This window comes from Papio anubis, chromosome 7 (assembly GCF_008728515.1).
Source record: "Papio anubis isolate 15944 chromosome 7, Panubis1.0, whole genome shotgun sequence".
Taxonomy (NCBI): Eukaryota; Metazoa; Chordata; class Mammalia; order Primates; family Cercopithecidae; genus Papio; species Papio anubis.
Window position 1 is genome coordinate 75,640,670 of NC_044982.1, and position 20,211 is coordinate 75,660,880.

A 20,211-nucleotide genomic window follows, 5' to 3' on the forward strand; every position below is an offset into this window, starting at 1 on the left:
TAAAGGTATGCACAAATAATGTCTTATTTTCATTATGTGTGCTTCCATTTGACACATGGGAAATTGATTTCACTATTAAATAGTACTTTATACAAATCTTAATATGTTGATTTCTTCCCTCAATAGTTAATCATATTCTGCCTCTCATATTTCATGTTGTTTTTCTCATTATTTCAAACTAGGTAACATCCGTTGAAGACTAACATTGCATTTAATGCATTAAGTTATAAATGGGCTAGCATATTTGAAATCTAAGCATGTTTGCTTAAGTTGGATTGTAATACATCTTTCCTTTTTACTCTCTGTCCCCTGTAAATAACCTTTATCCTGATTATGTTTACTTATAAAATTATTGATAGTAACCTACGGTTCTGATTTCTGCTCTCTTGCTGCTATTCCCTGGTTACTTCAGGTGACTCAAAACTTGGTCCTTTATAAAATTAAAGAAAAAAGCACTTTCTTAAAAGGGCTAATGAGTGGTAGCTGGGTTTTCATTAAAGCTTAATTTTCCAAGGGGTTGTACTCCTAGCTGAGAGTTTTCGGTTTACTTACTGGGGAAAAAGTCATATTATGCTAAACCCAGTTTTTATGATGTTTAATTAAAATTATCCTTGTTACATGATTCAGTCATGTTTGAAGCATTTTATAAAGGGGGAGGTTGTCTTCTGAAACTCCATTTTCAATTATGTAGTGAAAAAGGCAATTCCAGTTCAGTTTTTCCCTGTGTGTACTCCTTTTATTCCTCTTATGCAGGGTATAAAACTGTAAGACTCAAAAGATTTACTGGAGTATATTATTCTGACTGTTTAACACCTTTTTCAGGGGGCTTAGGTGGATGAGAGGAGGAGATAGGACCCGTATTTAGAAAAGACAGGCAAGATGGGATGATAGAGCACCTCTTTCTTTTGGGAGAGGCCTTGGTGAGCTAATCATCTAAGTCATATTAAGGGAGTCCTAATGTCCTCCTTTCATAGGGACCAACTTCACAAGCATTTTTAAGTAAAAATGATGTCAATTACAAAACATTTCTGGTGAAGCAAGTACTCAAAAATATCTTATACTGTTTAACCAGGTAGTCACTGTGTATAATGTCTAGAACAGTAGGTATTCAATAAACTTGTGTCTTTTTGTTTTTTTGTTTTGGAGATAGGGTCTTGCTCTGTCACCCAAGCTGGAGTGCAGTGGTGTGATCATGGCTCACTGTAGCGTTGACTTCAGCTCAAGCAGTCCTCCCACCTCAGCCTCCCGAGTAGCTCGGACTACAGGCATGCACCATCCCACCCAGCTAATTTTTTTTTTTTCTTTTTTGTAGAGTCAGAGTTCTCACTGTTGCCCAGGCTGGTCTTGAATTCCTGGCCTCAAGCAGTCCTCCCGCTTCAGCCTCCCAAAGTGCTGGGATTACAGGCATGAGCCACTGTGCTTGGCCTCAATAAATAATTGAATCAAAAAATATTCTTGGTATTAATACATGATTTAAAAAACAATTCAGATTGGTCTTTCCACGTGAATTTTTACCATATCCTCAGGGGAAACACTTGCAGTAATAAAAGTAGGCCAGCTTACAATCACTCACTAGCAGTTTTATTGCTTAAGTATTCCAATTACATTATTTTTTCCTGCAGTTACTTGAAATGTCTTTAAATGTTTATAAGCAGTCAGTAAATACTTTACCAACTTTTAAGTACTTGGGTGACAGAATATAAGCCAAATATATATACATATAAAATTAAGGAGAGAAATAGAAAAATACCTGGCAATCCTGCTCTCTTATTCAGTGTGATATTTTTAGTCATAAGTTGTTATGAAAACACACTACAAAAGCAGTTTGATACAGGACTCCTTTCTATACCCAGATTTTATAGTCTGCAGAATAGCTAGCTATTGTTGATTGATTTTAAGAAAATATCCACTTGGGTCAAAATATGTATACCTGAACCATGTTAAAGAGCTGTGTTCCATTTAAGTTTCTCTTTTCATTTTGCTTATATAATCAATACAGAATGGTTAGAGAAGGAATGTTGCTTTTGGTCTAAGTGTTAGATTCTTTTATTGAGCTATGGAATGTGCATATCTGTACATTTAGTAGGCATGGTTAGAACTCAAGGTTTTAATCCACATTATCTCCTCTTTCCTGAGTTTCTAAGGGCCATGATTATGAAGCCTCAGCAGTGTTTTTAACAAAGTACACTGTAAATTGTAACCAAAAGGCAGTGGCTTTAAAGGAGTGCTTATTTGCCTAAATGGCTGTTGACATATTTAATATAATAGTTTTGTATCTGATTCTAGTATGCTAAAGCATTTCAGTATTATGAGAATACAATTTATACACTGGATCCCCTTGTACTTTTTCTTTCAGTTGTCAAAATGTTACCATTATTGCTGGGATTCTAAGAAATCTCTACAAATGCCTCTGATGACATCAGAAACAATCGGTTCTAATCCTGTGAACTCTCTTGTGAAGAAAGCATGAGACTCCTTCGGTTTAGAAGCCATATCTTTCAGGTCATCCAGAGGTGCCCAAGCCACACCAACAGAGAAGATAGTGATTCCTACAATGGAAACATTTTAAAGTGAATTAAAAACCAGGTCTATCTAATATATGGAATTATGTCTATATGTTTTCCATACACTGTTACATAGTTGCAGCAAAAACTGCTTACTAATTTCTGGACAATTAAATCCCCCGAACAAATTTAAGTTTTCACAGTCATTGTGACAAGAGTGGCAAAAGAGTGGTCCAAACCAGAAACTCTGCTATATCTGTAACTCACCACATGAACAGGTAAGTCATGATCACTGATAAGAAATATTTGATAAAGTTCAACATCCATTAATGACGGAACACATCTAATAAACTAGGAATAGAAGAAAACTTTTAACCTGATCCACAGTATCTTTTTAAAAATCCTACAGTAAATGCAGATGGTGAAAATTTTCCATACAAGGTTGGCCTGCATCAAACAGTATACTGGAGTCAGTCACAGTCCATTAAAGCAAGGAAGAAAGGTACCAGAGATGGGATAAGTAAAAGGTAAAAGTGTTCAAAGGTTGTTTGAGGAATGGTGACTAGTCCTCTGATAATGACAAACCCTCTTCCACTTCAATCTTTAATACTGGCAAACTAAAATCAGAAAATGTCAGCCTATAATCCCAAAGCAAAACTAGTGATTAAAAAGTACTGCCCAAGTGGGGTCTGTATGAAACTGGAGTAATTTCTTCCAGTTCCATTGAGGTATTCTATTTCCATTCACTTGAGTTACTAGAAGGCTTTTAGTACAACTGTACATTTAGATAGGGTGATAATACATTGGTTGGATTCACCCCAATCTCAATTGTAGAAGTTTTCATTTAATCTTTTTTTTTGAGACAGAGGCTGGCTCTTTCGCCCGTGCTGGAGTGCAGTGGTACAATCAAGGCTCACTGCAGCCTCAACTTCCTGGGCTCAAATGATCCTCCTCAGCAACCCCATCCTCGAGTAGCTGGGACTGCAGGTGTATGCCACCAAGCCCAGCTAATTTTTTAATTTTTTTGTAGAGATGGGGTTTCACCATGTTGTTCAGGCTGGTCTTATTTCAAACTCCAGGGCTCAAGCGATCCATCTGCCTTGGCCTCCCAAAGTGCTGGGATTACAGGCGTGAGCCACCACACCGGGCCTCATTTAGCAGATTCTTAGTGTAGAGTACCATCTATCTAATGCTGGGTGCAATTTTCTATAGCTTTTGGAGTTTCTTTAATAGATTTCCTCTACGGATCTAAAGCTTCATCCCCCTTCTAGTGGTACACAGTGCTCAGAGTGGTAAACACCTAAGATACACAGCAGGTTTACATGATGTAAAAGCTACTTGGAACAATTTCCAATTGTTCCAGTCTCCTTTTCCTGACTCCTACTCCCTGGCAAAAAAAAAAAAGTCAAAATATTTTTTTCCTCCCCCTCAGTTTTCCTCACTTCTTTTCAGTTCTACATTCTAGTTCAGATTTTTTAGCTCAAGCCCAGCATATAATTACAGTTTTGAAAAATAAAGCAATCACACCACTGTACTCCAGGCTGGGTGACAGAGCAAGACCCTGAAAATAAATAAAAACAGTTGTGATCTAGCCCTAAAATCCTACCCTATTTTCTGGCCTTTGCAACTTTCAATATCACTAAGGGATAATTTTCATGAATCAATTTTGGTGTAGTCCAGCCTTCTGAAGTTTAATGAACCTAATCACTTTATAGCCTGAATACAATCCTGTTATCTATAAGTTCAGTAAGCTAAGCATTAAGGAACATGAGAGTAAACAGGTCTTTACTTCACAGATTAGTTGCTGATGTATAAAAAATACTTTTTATGCTGGGCGCGGTGGCTCACGCCTATAATCCCAGCACTTTGGGAGGCCGAGGCGGGCAGATCATGAGGTCAGGGGATCGAGACCATCCTGGCTAACACGGTGAAACCCCGTCTCTACTAAAAATACTAAGAAACTAGCCGGGCGTGGTGGTGTGCGCCTGTAGTCCCAGCTACTCGGATGCTGAGGCAGGAGAATGGTGTGAACCCAGGAGACGGAGCTTGCAGTGAGCCGAGATTGCGCCACTGCACTCCAGCCTGGGTGACAAAGTGAGACTTCATCTCAAAAAAAAAAAAAACACTTTATAAGCTAGATGTGGAACGTAAGTTGCATATCTTCTCTGTCTTAAGAATAATCTTTCATCAGTATCTGTAAAAATAGGTAAGTACATTGGCAGAGGTACTAATGTAAAGGTTATGTCATTAGGAATTAAGTAGGGAAAAGGAGGTACAGAAGAGGATAAAAACAGCAAGTCCATTGATTCTTCCCTCCTGTCACTCAGTTATATCCTCAGAAAGGGAATCTTAGGTTTTTGTTGGTCTATTTGATCTCCAACACATTATGTTAATGTCCTCAGGAACGAGGCCTGTGCCAAAAGTAATATTAAGGCTGGGGTGAGGAAGAAAGAAAAAGAAACACTTCTTATACCCTTTTATAACACCAGAGTGTGTTTTTATTATCTTAAGGGGGAGAAAAAAAGGAAGGTTTTTTTTTTTCTTTTTGAAACAAAGTCTCCCTCTGTCACCCAGGCTGGAGTGCCATGGCACGATTTCAGCTCACTGCAACCTCAGCCTTCTGGGTTCAAGTGACTCTCATGCCTCAGCTTCCTGAGTAGCTGGGATTACAGGTGTATGTTACCACACCCGGCTAATTTTTGTATTTTTAGTAGAGATTGGTTTTTACCATGTTGGCCCAGCTGGTCTTGAACCCCTGACCTCAGGTGATCTGCCCACCTCAGCCTCCCAAAGTGCTGGAATTATAGGTGTGAGCCACTGCACGTGGCCAAGGGGGATAGGTAAAGACTATGGGAGACCTTATCTCAGGAAACTCATGCCAGACAAAACTTGACTAAAATAAAAGTTAGGGTTGGGTGCGGTGGCTTATGCCTGTAATCGCAGCACACTGGGAGGCCGAGGTATGAGGAATGCTTGAGCCCAGGAGTTCGAGACCAGCCTGGGCAACAAAGTGAGACCCCTGTCTCTACAAAAAAAAATTTTAAAAATTAGCCAGGCGCAGTGGCATATGCCTGTCGTCCTAGTTACGTGGAAGGCTGACACAGGAGGATTACTTGAGCCCAATAGTTGGAGGTTGTAGTGAGCTCTGATCATGCCACTGCACTCCAACCTGGTGACAGAGCAACAACCTGTTTCATACACAAGAAAGTTAGGATAAATTACTGAATGGCAGATTCATGGTAGGTTATAAGCTGGCTATTTGGAGATATAGTCCAAGTTTGAGCTAAATGTGAGCACCTGTAACATTTCCTTAACGTGACATGGTTCTCATGACAATTCTCCCAACAATACAGTGGTTAGGAATGTGGACTCTGGAGCCAGAATGCCTGGGTTTGGATCTTGGCCTTGCCACTTACTAGATGTGTCATTTCCAGGAAGTTTGTTTCCTTATCTGTAGAATGAGATTAGTAGGGCTGCTTTGACAGTTACTATTGGGTAAAGCTGCAGGTGTTTGTTCAATGAAATGCTTAAATTTTTATTTACTCCTAAAATTCACTGAACCGTTTTTTTCTGTTCCCTTCTCCTATAAAGAACAAGGACCTTACCTGCATCATGTGCAGCAGCTGCAGGGCCTTGGACATCATCATAGGACTGCCCATCTGTGACAATTACTAGGAAGTTCTTGTTGGGGCTCTCCCTTATAGGGCCAAACACATTTCTAACAGTAAAGGAAATGGCATCACCAGTAGCTGTTCCACCACTCATATAGCGGATGTTTCTGATAACAGCTAGGACATCCTCTTTGGTGCTATAGTCAGTGAAACTGAACTCCGTGCGCTGATCATAAGTAAACTGTACAGCAGCTATCTTGGCACCAATGTCTGAGATTTCAAAAGTCTTGGCTATGTTGGAAACAAATTCAAGCATGAGGCGGAAATTGCTATCTCCAACACTGCTGGAGCCATCAATTAGAAAGGCAATGTTCACTGAGTTATAACAGGTCTTGCTGCACATCATTTGTTCATGAGTGCACAGCTTCTGTACCAGAGGCTTTACGTATTTTGTGGTGCCAAACCAGTTGGGCATGTGGTAAGAGAAGAAGCCATTATTCCGACAGACAGCCTAATGGGGGAGACACATAAAAGATATCCAAAAGGATCAAAAGTTGTTTCTTCTTAAAACCTGTGGAAAATCCTGAATGTTACAAGTTAATCTAGATAACAGGCAGTCAGCACTGCACTTAGAGGTCCAAAATGGAATACCTATCACTGTAACAGAAGATGACCCTCACCACTTTACCTTGTCAACAAATGTAACATCCTGAACCATCCCCAGTTCTTCAGGAATAGGCTTGGCCACAGAAACTATAAATACATTGACACCAAACTCTCTGGCCACAATGCCTGCTTCCTCGATGTCATCAGAAGGCCAACCATCAATAAATACCACCACCACTTTGGGGATCCCTTTTCTTACTCCAGCATCTACTGTGAAGAATTTCTGAGCAGTATGCTTCAAGGCTTTTCCTAAATTTGAAAAAGAAGCAAACAAGTAGCATTTACCACTGCTCAAACCACATTTCTGTTTCCCTGTAGCATTTGATGCTGCAAAGTTTAAGAATTATATATAGAACTGGCAGTGGGGCGGGGCACACACAAAAAAGAATTATATAGAACACAGTTCTGTAACAGATGCATCAGCTGGGAAAGTTTAATTATCTACCACGCCTATTTTTTTCTCTTCACAAACCATATTAGTTCCCCCTCCACCTCCTAGAAGCCTCACATTTGCTTATCCCACATCAGTTGCCAGTTAGAAACACAAAACTGATTCCCACTTCTGTGCATGTGCTCTCTATGTAGACCTTTGGTGACTGATTAGTGCCTCTAAGAAGTCTCTCTTCAGAGTCAACAGTAGTGCTACTCTCATTCTTTCTGCCATGTCTGCATTCATTAGATAAGTCTATTGATCTTCACTTCTTTTTAGCAGTAAAAGAGATACTTCTCCAATGTTATATATCTAGTCAATCCAACATATGAGAATTCTAAATCACCATGCTTTATATTTTTTAAAATAAGAAACATCAACACACTTTAGTATACTTCCCTTATAAATTGAAAATTTATCTCAGATGATCAAATGCAGACCTAGCCAAGATTTCAGTTCCAGGAGGATTTCACATCTGCTCATATAAAATAGCATAATACTGTTTTACATGTCTGATCACTGATAATCCTCTCCTATATTACTTCCCAGGTATTGAAGTCTACTTACCTGTATTGGAATTACCCCCTCTGAAACCTACTTCCTTTATGGCAAACAAAACATCTTTGGCTGATGTAAAGTTTTTCAAGTAAAATTCTATTTTGGGATGTTCACTAAGTGGAAGAAAGAAAATGTTACTCAGGGAGAATTAAAAAGGTAAAATAAGCAACATTGCATGCCTTAAAAAACAGTTTTAAAACCAGACAACACACAAGTTTCTTTCTTAATTCCACAGTACAGCCAACTAAGGCATTGCATCCTTACTTGAATTATTGGGGATATTTCAGAGGTGTAACAAAGAATTGCCATATTGAAGATTTATTATATTCTGGATAATAAGTCAAAAGCATAACACATGTATAACCTCATTTCATCATAGCTCTACAAGGCTGGAATTATCCCAATTATGTAAATGAAGAAACTGAGGCTCAGAGCATTTAGGGAGTTTGCCTGATGAAACACAGCTGCATTTTAAGTTCAGGTTGTCTGGCTCCAAAGTCCACGCCTAAACTATACGAAGAACTTGAAATCAGGTTTGGCTCAGAGCCTTGGGTTTAACAGAAGTCCACAGAATTGGGCACTAGGTAGCTAAACTAAATTAGGAAGTGGCTGGGTGTGAAACTAGGGTCTGTTCCATCGTGGGACCCAGAGGCTCTAAGTAGTGTGGATCTATTAACCCAGGTCTCTCTGTTCAGGAGAAACAATTTCACTGATGTGATGGTCAACATTTTTTTAAAGGGAAAAAGGTGAAATGAATTATAAAGTTACAATATTGAGTTTTTCTTATGATGACAGTGACATTTGTGGACCTTAAAATTATGTGTATTATAAGAGTTTTGCGATCTCATTTCCTATATTTAATATTAAAGGAATTTCAGCTTTTATATAACTACTCTGTGTTCATCAGAGACTGTATTGAGTATAAACAACCAAAGCACAATCTGCTGTGTTTAGATTCCAGATGAGTCAGTATTTCATAGTGCAAAATTTTAAGATCTTAGCATTATCAGTAGCTATTTTATTCAAGATTTTTTCAGAGAGAAGTATAACACTGACTGCATTTCTGCACACAAACAAGATGGAATATTGGGTCATAAAATCAGATTCCATGGGTTGAAAACCTTTTCACTTGTGGTCACTTTTCAACTATCCAGATTATGACTTAGGAAATTAGTCTCGTTTTTGTATCCTTAATGATATGTTCTGTCCTTTGACTTACATATAAACTTGACAGGGTTTATCTATTCTAATGGTCTTTCTGAAACAGAAAAACTGCAAACAAGGAAGTTACAAGAAGCTAGTCTTTGTATGAGTCTACAAGGTAATGAAGCATTGATCTTCAAAAAGAATTGGGTCAAAATAGTCAGAAAAAAGTATCAGACAAAAAGTATTGCAGGGGAATTTGCCTCATGGGACGTTAAAATGTGCAAGAAAACTATGATAATTAAAGAAGTGTAGAAAAAATATGTAAAGATTAGCATATGAAGCAAAGAAATAGACTTGCTCAAACTCAGGTATAAATATGATACTATAAGTCAATGAAACAAGGAACCCTTTTTAAGGGTGAGAGACAAATGGTTAAATTATGTAAAAAGAGTTAAATTTTCTTCTCACGCCAAAAAAATTCTATCTAAACTAAGAGCAGAGCCACTTGTAAAAAATAACATAGATGAAATGCAAATTAATATTTGTAATAGCATTGTTTATACATCCTTATACACTGCTGATAGTAGTTTAAACTAGTTCACCTTTCTAGGAAGCAATTTTGCTATTTATTTATTTGTTTTTTTAGAGATAGGGTCTTGCTCTGTTGTCCAGGCTGGAGTGTAGTGGTGCCATCATAGCTCTCTGCAGCCTTGAACTCCTGGGCTTGAGATCCTCACACCTCAGCCTCCTGAGCAGCTGGCACTACAAGCATGAGCCACTGTGCATGGCTCAATTTCACTATTTATATCAGAGGCTTTAAGTCAGAACCTCACTTGTAGAAATCTAATGTGATAAAATAATCAGAGATGGGCACAAAGATAATATAAGGATGTTCATCACAGTGTAGTGTGTAATGTAGTGAAAAAACAATAAAAGAATGGCTAAATAATTATGCAGAGGAATATTATGAAATATTTTTGATGAATATTTGTGATATGAGAAAATGCTCAAAATACTAAAGGATGAAAAAAACAGGATGCAAGGCATTTTTTATAGTCTGAGCTTTTAAAAAATAATACAGTCAAATATATCCTTAAAATACTGAAGGGGCCAGGCGTGGTGGCTCACACCTGTAATCCTAGTACTTTGGGAGGCTGAGGCAGGTGGATCACCTGAGGTTAGGAGTTCGAGACCAGCCTAGCCAACATGGTGAAACCTTGTCTCTACTAAAAATACAAAAATTAGCCAGGCATGGTAGTGCACACCTGTAATCCCAGCTACTCAGGAGGCTGAGGCAGGAGAATCGCTTGAACCTGGGAGGTGGAGGTTGTAGTGAGCAGAGATCGCACCAATGCATTCCAGCCTCATTGACAGAGCAAAACTCCATCTCAAAAAAAAAAAAAAAAAAAAAAGTACTGAAGGGAAATAAAACATTTTATAGTAATTATCTCTAGGGCATATGATTTAGGGAATTTCTTTTTTTGTGCTTTATGTATTTTCAAGCTTTCTACAATAAGCATATTCTATATTCTAAAAGCTAAATATATATTTTTTGTTTGTTTGAAACAGAGTCTTGCTCTGTCACCCAGGCTGGAGTGCAGTGGCATGATCTCGGCTCACTGCAAGCCCCACTTCCCAGGTTCATGCCATTCTCCTGCCTCAGCCTCCCAAGTAGCTGGGACTACAGGCGCCCGCCAGTACTCCTGGCTAATTTTTTATGTATTTTTAGTAGAGAAGGGGTTTCACCATGTTAGCCAGGATGGTCTCGATCTCCTGACCTCATGATCTGCCTGCCTCGGCTTCCCAAAGTGCTGGGATTACAGGTGTGAGCCACTGTGCCTGGCCAGCAATTAATAAAACTTTTAAATGAATAAAATAGAAAGGTCATGCTTCAGATCACCAACCAAGAGAATATGGAAAGAGCTAAAAAGCATAACAGAATAGGGAGGTGGAATAGACATATCACTGCTTCTTCCTTCAGAAAAGAGAAATTAGGAATTGAGCAGAGTAGATAAGCAGAGGTGACTTGTATAAGCAACAGGACTCTCCAATCTACCTTCTTGTTCTTATATAGCTAGCACACAGTTTTCTAAATTCTTTTATTCCAAAAAGAAGGCACTCAGAACTACTCAGTCTGCCCAGGCAGTCTCAGATCCTGAACTTACAGTTTAGGAATCCAGTGTTTCCATAACTCAAAATGTTTATACTGAACTGACATGTACCCACTAAAAGGATTGATCATTTGTCATCATTCAAGACATCATAGAAATCGCCTCTCATTTTATTTATTTATTTATTTATTTATTTATTTATTTATTTATTTATTTTTGAGACATAGTCTCTCTGTTGCCCAGGTTGGAGTGCAGTGGTGCAATCTTAGCTCACTGCAACCTCTGCCTCCCGAGTTCAAGTGATTCTCCTGCCTCAGCCTCCCAAGTAGCTAGGATTACAGGCGCATGCCACCACATCTGGGTAATTTTTGTATTTTTAGTAGAGACTGGGTTTCATATGTTGGCCAGGCTGGTTTCAAACTCTTGACCTCCGGTGATCCACACACCCACCTTGGCCTCCAAAGTGCTGAGATTACAGGCATGAGCCACTGCGCCCAGCCTCATTTGATTTTGAATGTATCCAACACAAAGAAGTGATCAATGTTTGAGGTGATGGATATGCTAATTGCTCTGATTTGATCACTATACATTGTATGTATGAACCATTACTATGTACCCCATAAGTATATATAATTATTATGTGTCAATTACAAAATAAATACATAATTTTTAAAAATTCTCCCATTTTAACAAGGTTGGTACCTGGCTTGAACAAGACCCACATGTGGTCCTTCTGTTCCAATTCCCAACATTAGAGCCACTTTTCCAACAAAATTCTTCTGTAAATTAAATCGGCGCTGCCCAATATTAAAGCTTCCATCAATCAGAAATGCAATGTCTGCTTTACAATCTGCAAACAACCAAACCAGTCCCCTCGTTAGCAGTCTCAGGAGGAGGGAGGGAAAATGCTGCCTTCCCAAATGGAGATTTTGATTCTTACCTTTATTGCCAGTTTTCTTCTCAGGTGTTTTCTTTAGTCGTTTACCTGAAATAAAAGATGCACTTGGCATTAACAAAAGACAGTTACATAGCAAGAAACCCACATGGGGAGAAGCTCATAACAACAGAGTGCCATTCTCGAAAGGACTTTTTCAAAAAATTTAATTTCCTCAGGATTTTCTGGACTAGGGAAAGCAATGACTCAACAAATAAACAAATCAGTATGTAGGCCTACATATTTGATATGCCTCTAATCCAGGACTTTGATCCCAAACCCACAGGTGAGGCAGGAACTCAACATTAGATCCTAATGTTCTTAATATCTTTGACTTTAAAACTGCCATAGTCATACAAAAGGGGTTCCCTGGCTATTTCTTTTTTTTTTTTTTTTTTGAGATGGAGTCTTGCTCATCGCCCAGGCTGGAGTGCAATGGCGCGATCTCGGCTCACTGCAAGCTCCGCCTCCCTGGTTCACGCCATTCTCCTGTCTCAGCCTCCTGAGTAGCTGGGACTACAGGTGCCCGCCACCTCGCCCGGCTAATTTTTTGTATTTTTAGCAGAGATGGGGTTTCACCGTGTTGGCCAGGATGGTCTGGATCTCCTGACCTCGTGATCCTCTCGCCTCGGCCTCCCAAAGTGCTGGGATTACAGGCGTGAGCCACCACGCCCAGCCCTATTTCTTATAATAGACACACATTCCTTATTCACATGACAGTGCAGTAATTAAAGGAATTTAATGAAGCAAACGGAACTGGAAGTTCATGGTATTTGACCAGTTCTTAGGCGTGGTTTATCAAATCTGGGAGAAAATAGGACTTTAAGAGAATTATTAGGCTGGGTGCAGTGGCTCATGCCTGTAATCCCTGAACTTTGGGAGGCTGAAGTGGGAGGACTGCATGAGGTCAGGAGTTCAAACCAGCCTGGGCATCATAGCTAGTCCTCTGTCTCTACAAAAAAGTAAAAAAATTAGCTGGGTGTGGTGGCATGTGCCTGTAGTACCACCTACTCAGGAGGCCAAGGTGAGAAGGTTGCTTGAGTCTAGGAGTTTAAGGCTGCAGTGAGCTATGATTGCACCACTGCACTCCAGCCTGAGCAATAGAAGGAGACCCTGTCTTTAAAATATATACATAAAATGGAATGTTTCTATATGTAATATACCAATAAACTTAAGACATTTGCTTTGTTTCTCTTTAATACCAACTTTCTTTAAGCAAAGCTTCTACCAACAACACATTTATTCATAACTTCCAAATGCTGTGCTGGCAACTAGGAGATAGGTTTCATAGTTCATACCTGTTGGTGGATGTGCTGTGGACACAGCTTGTCCTGTGGCCTCCTGTGTACTACTTTTGCCTTCTGTTAAAATAAAAATAAGCTTACTTTTTCCTTTTCCTTCTTTACCAAAGTATTATGAATCTAATTTAGGGCTCTCTACGATGACAAATGTAACAGGGTAATGGTGATTGTAGTTACAAACATCCTACTGCATGCTAATTTCAGAGAACCAAAATGCTTATCCATTATATCTTCAAAGGATCATCAAAAATGAATTCAGTAGTTTTTCAGTTCCTTGGTAAGTGTCTGGGCATTCTGACAGCAGATAATTCAAGTTTCTATTGCCATCATCTGCCAGTAAGATTGTCTTCTATTCACCCATATTTGGCTTCAGTGGGTACTTGACCCCTCAGTCTAACCTACAGTTTACCTCTATAGGTCAACTTCAGTCTTGATCACAGGTTTTTCCATCAAGGTTAAAGAGGCTGAGCTAAAAAAAGCAGAAAACTTTTGGGGGGTGGGAGAATATTACAGGATGAGAACAGTAAGTATACCTACTAGTTACTGTGAAAGAAGCAGACCATCTAGAAAGCATTTGAGACTGGATGCCATTGGCATCTACTGAGGAATAGTTTTCTCGGCCAGGTAGGCTGTAGACTCGTACAGGTCCCCCTGAGTTGCTGATTACTCCCCTGCAACACAAGAATAGCAGCTGAGATGCTATCCACACTTTTTTCATGGCATCCCACTGACTTATAGTGCCATGTTGTATCTATTGCTTTGATTAATCAAGAAAATAGCTCATCAGGGAAGTCATCAAAAGATTCTGCTTATTTTGTTTGTTTATTTATTTATTTATTTGACGGAGTCTCGCTCTGTAGCCCAGGCTGAAGTGCAGTGGCGTGATCTCGGTTCACTGCAACCTCCACCTCCCGGGCTGCGATTCTCCTGCCTTAGCCTCCCAAGTAGCTGGGATTTACAGGCGTGCATCACCACGCCTGGCTAATTTTTGTATTTTTAGTAGAGACAGGGTTTCACTATGTTATCTAAGTCTTGAACTCCTGACCTCAAGTGATCTGCCTGCCTCAGCCTCCCAAAGTGGTGGGATTACAGGCATGAGCCACCACTCCCAGCTGCTGCTAGCCTTTTAAAAACTTGCTTACACAAGAGCAAAATTTGCCTGGAAAAAATTGTTTTGTGCTGTCGAACTTCCTAAGTGTTGATAAGAACACATTTGTAATATCCTGTTACCTACAACTTAGAAATTCAGAGCACCAAACAATTTTCCTAAGATACTCTCTTTAACTACATGCCCTTGGACTGACTGACTTTAGGAGTATTATACTGGCTATTCTACTACAGGATAGCTTGGCACTTGCTAACAATAGTCACCTGGGGCAAGATACTTGACAACTCTCTGAGTTCAGTTTCTTTATCTGTAACTGGAGTAAAATTCTACCTACCTGGTCAAGTTGTGGTGGAAGTTAAAACAATAGCTGGCACATAGTAATAACTCAGTAACATATCACATGATTAGGAATGTTTTGGAATCACAGCAATCTAGCCATCAAGAAGTAATGCAATTTGCCTTTTGTGAGAAAGCTTTCCATGTGTATTTCGTGTTTCAAGTATATCCAGGAGAACCTTGAAAATATATCCATTTTCTGTGGCCACAATGGCACCAAAAGAAAGAATGCAGGGAAGAAAGGGATCCAGATGGCTAAAGCAGGAAAGGAAATAATCATGTTTGCATTTCTCTCCCACCCTGGTGTGTTTGGGCTTACCTGTGGACAGCAGCCCCACATATGCTCGATACAGAAGCATATACTATGTTCCCATACACAGAGAATTCCTCAAGAGGGCAGCCCCCTGGGCAGAGGACATCAGCTTTCTCTTTCCTGATGTCCAAGCCTCTGGTAAAACATGTGATAGCAATGGGAGCTGAAGAGAAAGGAGATAATATTGTAAGCATTCTTAGGACTTCTTGGGGCATAGTGGTGGGGAGACTACCGTGTGAGATTTAAGTTTTACTTCCCTAATTTCTACTCTTCTAGTTATGAATATTGATTTATATACCATTCCATACCATTCTGGATTTTGGCAAACCACAAGGTTGTTTTCCAATTTAATATAGTCCCCAGCCACTGTAAAAGTCTAATGTGAAAGTTCTGGGTTTTTATTTTGTTTTTGTTTTTGAAATGGGGACTTGCCAAGTTGCCCAAGCTAGGCTCAAATTCCCGAGCTCAAGTGATCCATCTCTACCTCCTTAGTAGCTGGGATTACAGGTGTGCCACTGTGCCTGGCTTCTCAGTTCTTAATCAGGTTGGAAATATATAATTGGAACTATATCTGAAGTAGAAAATAAAGGTCATTTAATACTTATTAACTATAGAAATACAAAAAATCTTGGCTGGGCTTGGTGACTCATGCCTATAATCCCAGCACTTTAGCAGGCCAAGACAAGAGGATCTGCTTGAGTCCAGGAGCTCAAGACCAACCTGGACAACATAGCGAGACTTCATCTCTTCTAAAAAAAAGAAAAAAATTTTTTTAAATGGCCACACATGGTGGTGTATGCCTGTACTCTCAGCTACTGAGAGGCTGAGGTGGGAGGATTGCTTGAGCCCAGGAGTTCGAGCTTACCGTGAGCTATGATTGCATCACTGCACTCCATCCTGGGTGACAGAATAAGATCTTGTCTCGAGAAGGAAAAAAATTTTTTTTAAATCTCAACTGTGATGACACTGTGTACATAGTTGCTTGAAGTAAAAATAGTAAATCTGGATCGAACCTTTGTGGAACATTTTCATAGACATGTGCACAAATCAAAGCCATCCTTTCCTGCATAGGACCATTTATCTTAGCCTACAAATGCAGATCCTTAAAATCACACATTAAGGGAACCAACAAAAAGATGTTTAGATTCACAGAAAGTTATTTAACTCGATTGTTCATTTTATAGATGAGAAAATTAAAGCCGTGGGGTTAATTTGCCCAAACAACATTCTACAACTCCTGAAGGACAGAAAACAGAAAAGTGAATCCCTTCAGAATAGAGCATTTTTATCTTAATTGAACCTGATTATTTCTGCTCCAGATCTGTCCAAAGAGATTTATCAAGGAGTGAATGCATTTTTAGAAAGCACTGTTAATATTCTCAAGTTTTACACTGTCAACCTAACAAAGAATCAAAGTTTTTACTATAAATGATGCTAGGAAGAGACAAGCTCTTGGCATCAAGTAACAACATAATACAACACGTTAATTTGTGAATTTACTGTCGATACTAAATTGAGATTAATGTTATTAAATGCTATTTTTCAAACATGGGAAATTGTAGTTATCCAAACCTTTCTAAAACATGTATTCATTTCAAAAACCTTTTTTCCAGGGCAGAGGAATACTTTCTGGTCATACTGTTCAACTGAGTACCTTGCCTGTGACAAACACCCTCCTCTGTGCCCTTTGTGGTGACAGGTACCCTGGACTTTACATTCCATGGAAGAGAAGGAAGGATGCAGGCGCAATGCCCATTTCTTAGCTCTGAAACAGTCTGGAGAGCTGAGAGGTTAAAATCCTTACCCTCAAACAGCCTCATACCTATCATCAAACAGCCTTAATCCTTCCTCCCATTTTCTGCTGAGGTGGGGGCGGCATCAGAATCCGGTGCCGAGACCGACCGCCTTTAGTTGCGAACACTGACTTTTGTTAAGTGGAGCGGGAAAAACACAGCCATGTGGGATACTTACCCTCATTCCTACTTTCAAGGAAAACAAACGGTAGCTCTTAGGAAAGCGTTGCCTTTTACACTGTAGAAAATACACCAAACCACACGCCCATACCCGGACCTCCACACGTGGTACAAACTTTTTAGACTCTCACGTGTAGAATGAGACCGCAAGTGCTTCTGATTATAGGGGTTACACCTAGAAACATAGCTAGCGAGTCAAACAAGGTGGGACAGCAACGTTCGCCCCCCTCTCTCTCCGCTATGGCAACCTCAAGTCGGGTCTGGGCGGCTTCTCCTCCACCCCAAATGCAGCGGAGCCCGGGACGGGTGCGCCCCTCGGTGAGGCTCAAGGAGTCCTCCTTCCTTGACCTCCTGCTGCCGACGCTCGGCGGGCCCGGGGTCTGGAGCTGTGGGTGGGACTGGAGGAGGCGTTCTTCCTAATGCTCTAGGAGAACGTCCCCCCACCGGACCCCAGAGGCCCCCTACCATGGCAGAAACAGGTGAGCAAGAGCAGATCGGCTGCAGGGGTTAACGCGGGCGCGCCACGCGGCGGCTCCAACCTCCGCGCCTTCCATCTCGGGCTCTCTGGCCGAGGCCCAGGGGGCTGGATCTGAGTCCCGTTTGTACCCGCGGGGCTCAGCCCCTGCGACCGCCTGGACGCACCCCAGCTCCCCGACTCACCAGCTCCCTCGCTGCCCGCGGGCCCCGGCAGCAGCAGCAGACACACACCTGCGAAGAGAAAAGCGCGAGGGCTGGCTCCAGCCTCCACCCAGCGGAGCAAGGGGCCGGGGTCGTCAGGGGCGCGCACCCACCAAGGCTGAGAGCCGGGATCCAGGCTGCGGACATGGTGACTGAGAGGCTGCTTAGACCTGGGAGAGAGGGAGAATGCGGGCAAGGCCAGGGTGCGGGAGGCCCCGCGCGTCACCTCAGAGCCCAGCACCCCTCGGACCCCCGGGCGCGGCGCAGAGGAGAGAAGACACCGACGACCCGCTGCTCCAGGCCAGTGCCCCTCTAGGTCTGGAGGAGGCGCCTCGGCGGCAAATCGAACCAAACCCAGGATCGGTGTGCAACCCCGCACCGCGGGGAGGCGGGGGCGCCAATACGAAGACAGACAGGCTAGGAGCGACAAAGAAACAGGGACAGAGGCGTCAGGGATCCCTCTCACCCGCGCCCGCCGCCCGGGGCTCCGCACCTGTGCGAGATCCACCCGGCTGCGCCCGAGTGCGGAAGCCACGGCCCCCGTGGCCGCTATAAAGGCTGGGCCGCGCGCATGAGCACTGTGCGGGGGGCGCGGGAGGGCGCGGGAGGCGATCCCCCGGGGCCGGGCGGCGACCTTCCAGCTCCGCCTTCGCCCCCTGCCGGCCCCGGGGTGAGCCCGGCGCGGAGGCGCCTCCTCCAGCAGCGCGGGCTTGGCCACCTGGACGCGGCGCGGGTCCCTAGAGGGGGCACGAAGGTCCCCGAGCCGGCGTCTCAACGAGTGCGGAAGGCCGGCGGCCCCGATGGCGGGAGCAGCGGCCTTGCCAGCCCGGCTCTGCGGGGACCAGGGCTGCTGAGGCAGCGGTGGCAGCTACCCAGGCCCTCCCACCCCCTACTTCCCACCCACTACCCCCCGAGGCCCGGGGCTTCTGATAGCTGCCAAATCCGCGCGGCCTGAGAACCGAACTTCCCAACTTGGTGCTCTGGTGGAAACGGAGTTCCTACTTCTGAAGTAAAACCACCCTAGGTTTGGTAAACGCATGCCGCGTTTTCGTTAGAAACTCTGTCAACTGACTGCTAGCTCGTTGGACCTTAGGGATTCGGCCTTGCGCCTTCGTTTCTGCTGGAGTCCTACTTTCCCCAGTGGTTCCATTTGCGCTCCTGCCTAAAGCCACGCGTGTGAGGTGGCCCAGACCCCGGCAGCCGGTACCTTTGCTTCTTTTTCACCTCAGGAAGAATTTACGCCTGATTGCCTTTCCAAATTCCCAGACTTGGTGTTTTGTGACTACACAGAATCTCAGATTTGATAATGTGTTCTTCTCCCCGCACCATCCTGCTAACGTTTTACAAATGGAAATGGAGACAGAGCAGAATTCTTGAGGAGTGTTAGGGACAGGCAACCTGCATGGCAGCCGAAGAACCAGATCCAGGCCTAGACGCTAACTTCCTGGTACAATATCAACTTTTTTCAAATAGCCTTATTTAGTTACAATTTACATGCCATAAAATCCGTCCATTTTGAGTGTACAATTCAATGATGTTTAGTAAATTTGCAGAGCTGTACAACCATCACCGCAAGCCAATTTCAGAACAGGTTCATCCTCCCCAAAAGGATCCCTCCTCGCCATTGTCAATCTCTTCTCCCACTCCTAGTCCTAGGCAAACACTAACCGATTTCCTGTCTCTATAGATTTGCCTTAGCGGTCGTTTCTTATAGATGGAATTATACTTTGTGGGGCTTCCTTCTCTGCACAGAATGTTTTTGAGGTTCATCCGTGAGGCATTGTAGAAGAGTACTTCTTTTCTTTTTATTGTTGAAAAGTATTCCCATGCCATTTTATACTGAGAAACAAATACACCACCATCACCTGGAAGTCAGCTCGTGTAGTAGTCTTAATTACAACTCTCTTTCTGATTGGAATGACTTAGTATTTCTATCAGGCAACTAAAGAGTGTTGATTTCATTCCCTTTACTACCTGAATGTCTTTTGGAGGGAAAGAGACCAAATAACATTTGAGGGCTGGGAGGTTTTTTGATGTTTATTTTCATGGCTGCTTTCAAGATTTACTCCCTTCCCTGGTAGAGAGAATTACCCTTTTGTTAGCAATCCAGTCATCTAGCCACTGCCCCTGATATTTTCCGTGGGAGAAATTTCAAGCCTCAGGACAATTAAAGCTGTCTTTTTCATTATTGTTTATTGAGTGTCCTCAATCAGGGTTGGATAACCTCCCCTAATTAGGCTGCACAAATTGTCATGATGCTATATAATTAGGAAGAGTCCGTACACTGGAAAAAAACCTGCCACTTCACAGCTCAGCAGGCAGGTCCCAAATGGCCAAAGGGGTACATGCTATTCAGAGCCCCCACAAGGCACAGGCGCCCTCCTGTGATGTAATTTCACTGAGTGATTAGGCAGAGTCAAAACTATGCAGCTATTTCCATGACAGACCCTGAGTCTGTAACCATTAAAAATAAAGGAAATACCTCACTGAGTTTCATGATTGTTTACCCAGATTCATCTTAATTATTTTGTTTTGAAACATT

General features: G+C 42.0%; 2 protein-coding genes across 2 annotated transcripts in view; one reads left to right on the plus strand and one right to left on the minus strand.

Moving 5' to 3' along the window:
• STRN3 (striatin 3) overlaps nt 1-2,596 on the plus strand; it is a 139,310-nt gene extending 136,714 nt beyond the window's left edge. Inside the window, exon 19 of the transcript XR_004184958.1 lies at nt 2,357-2,596. The gene's annotated coding sequence lies outside the window, so the exon portion shown is untranslated. The remainder of the gene's footprint in view (nt 1-2,356) is intronic.
• On the minus strand, nt 1,560-18,209 carry COCH (cochlin). Its single transcript, XM_003901679.3, has 12 exons — nt 18,163-18,209; nt 17,783-17,839; nt 17,652-17,699; nt 15,025-15,181; nt 13,799-13,932; nt 13,259-13,321; nt 11,967-12,011; nt 11,729-11,876; nt 7,779-7,882; nt 6,804-7,030; nt 6,110-6,626; nt 1,560-2,549 (listed from the first exon to the last, which is right to left on the minus strand). Exons 2-12 carry the CDS (start codon nt 17,814-17,816, stop codon nt 2,374-2,376), a joined length of 1,653 nt encoding a protein of 550 aa, XP_003901728.1. The 5' UTR covers nt 17,817-17,839; nt 18,163-18,209; the 3' UTR covers nt 1,560-2,373.
• Nucleotides 18,210-20,211: the final 2,002 nt, after the last annotated feature.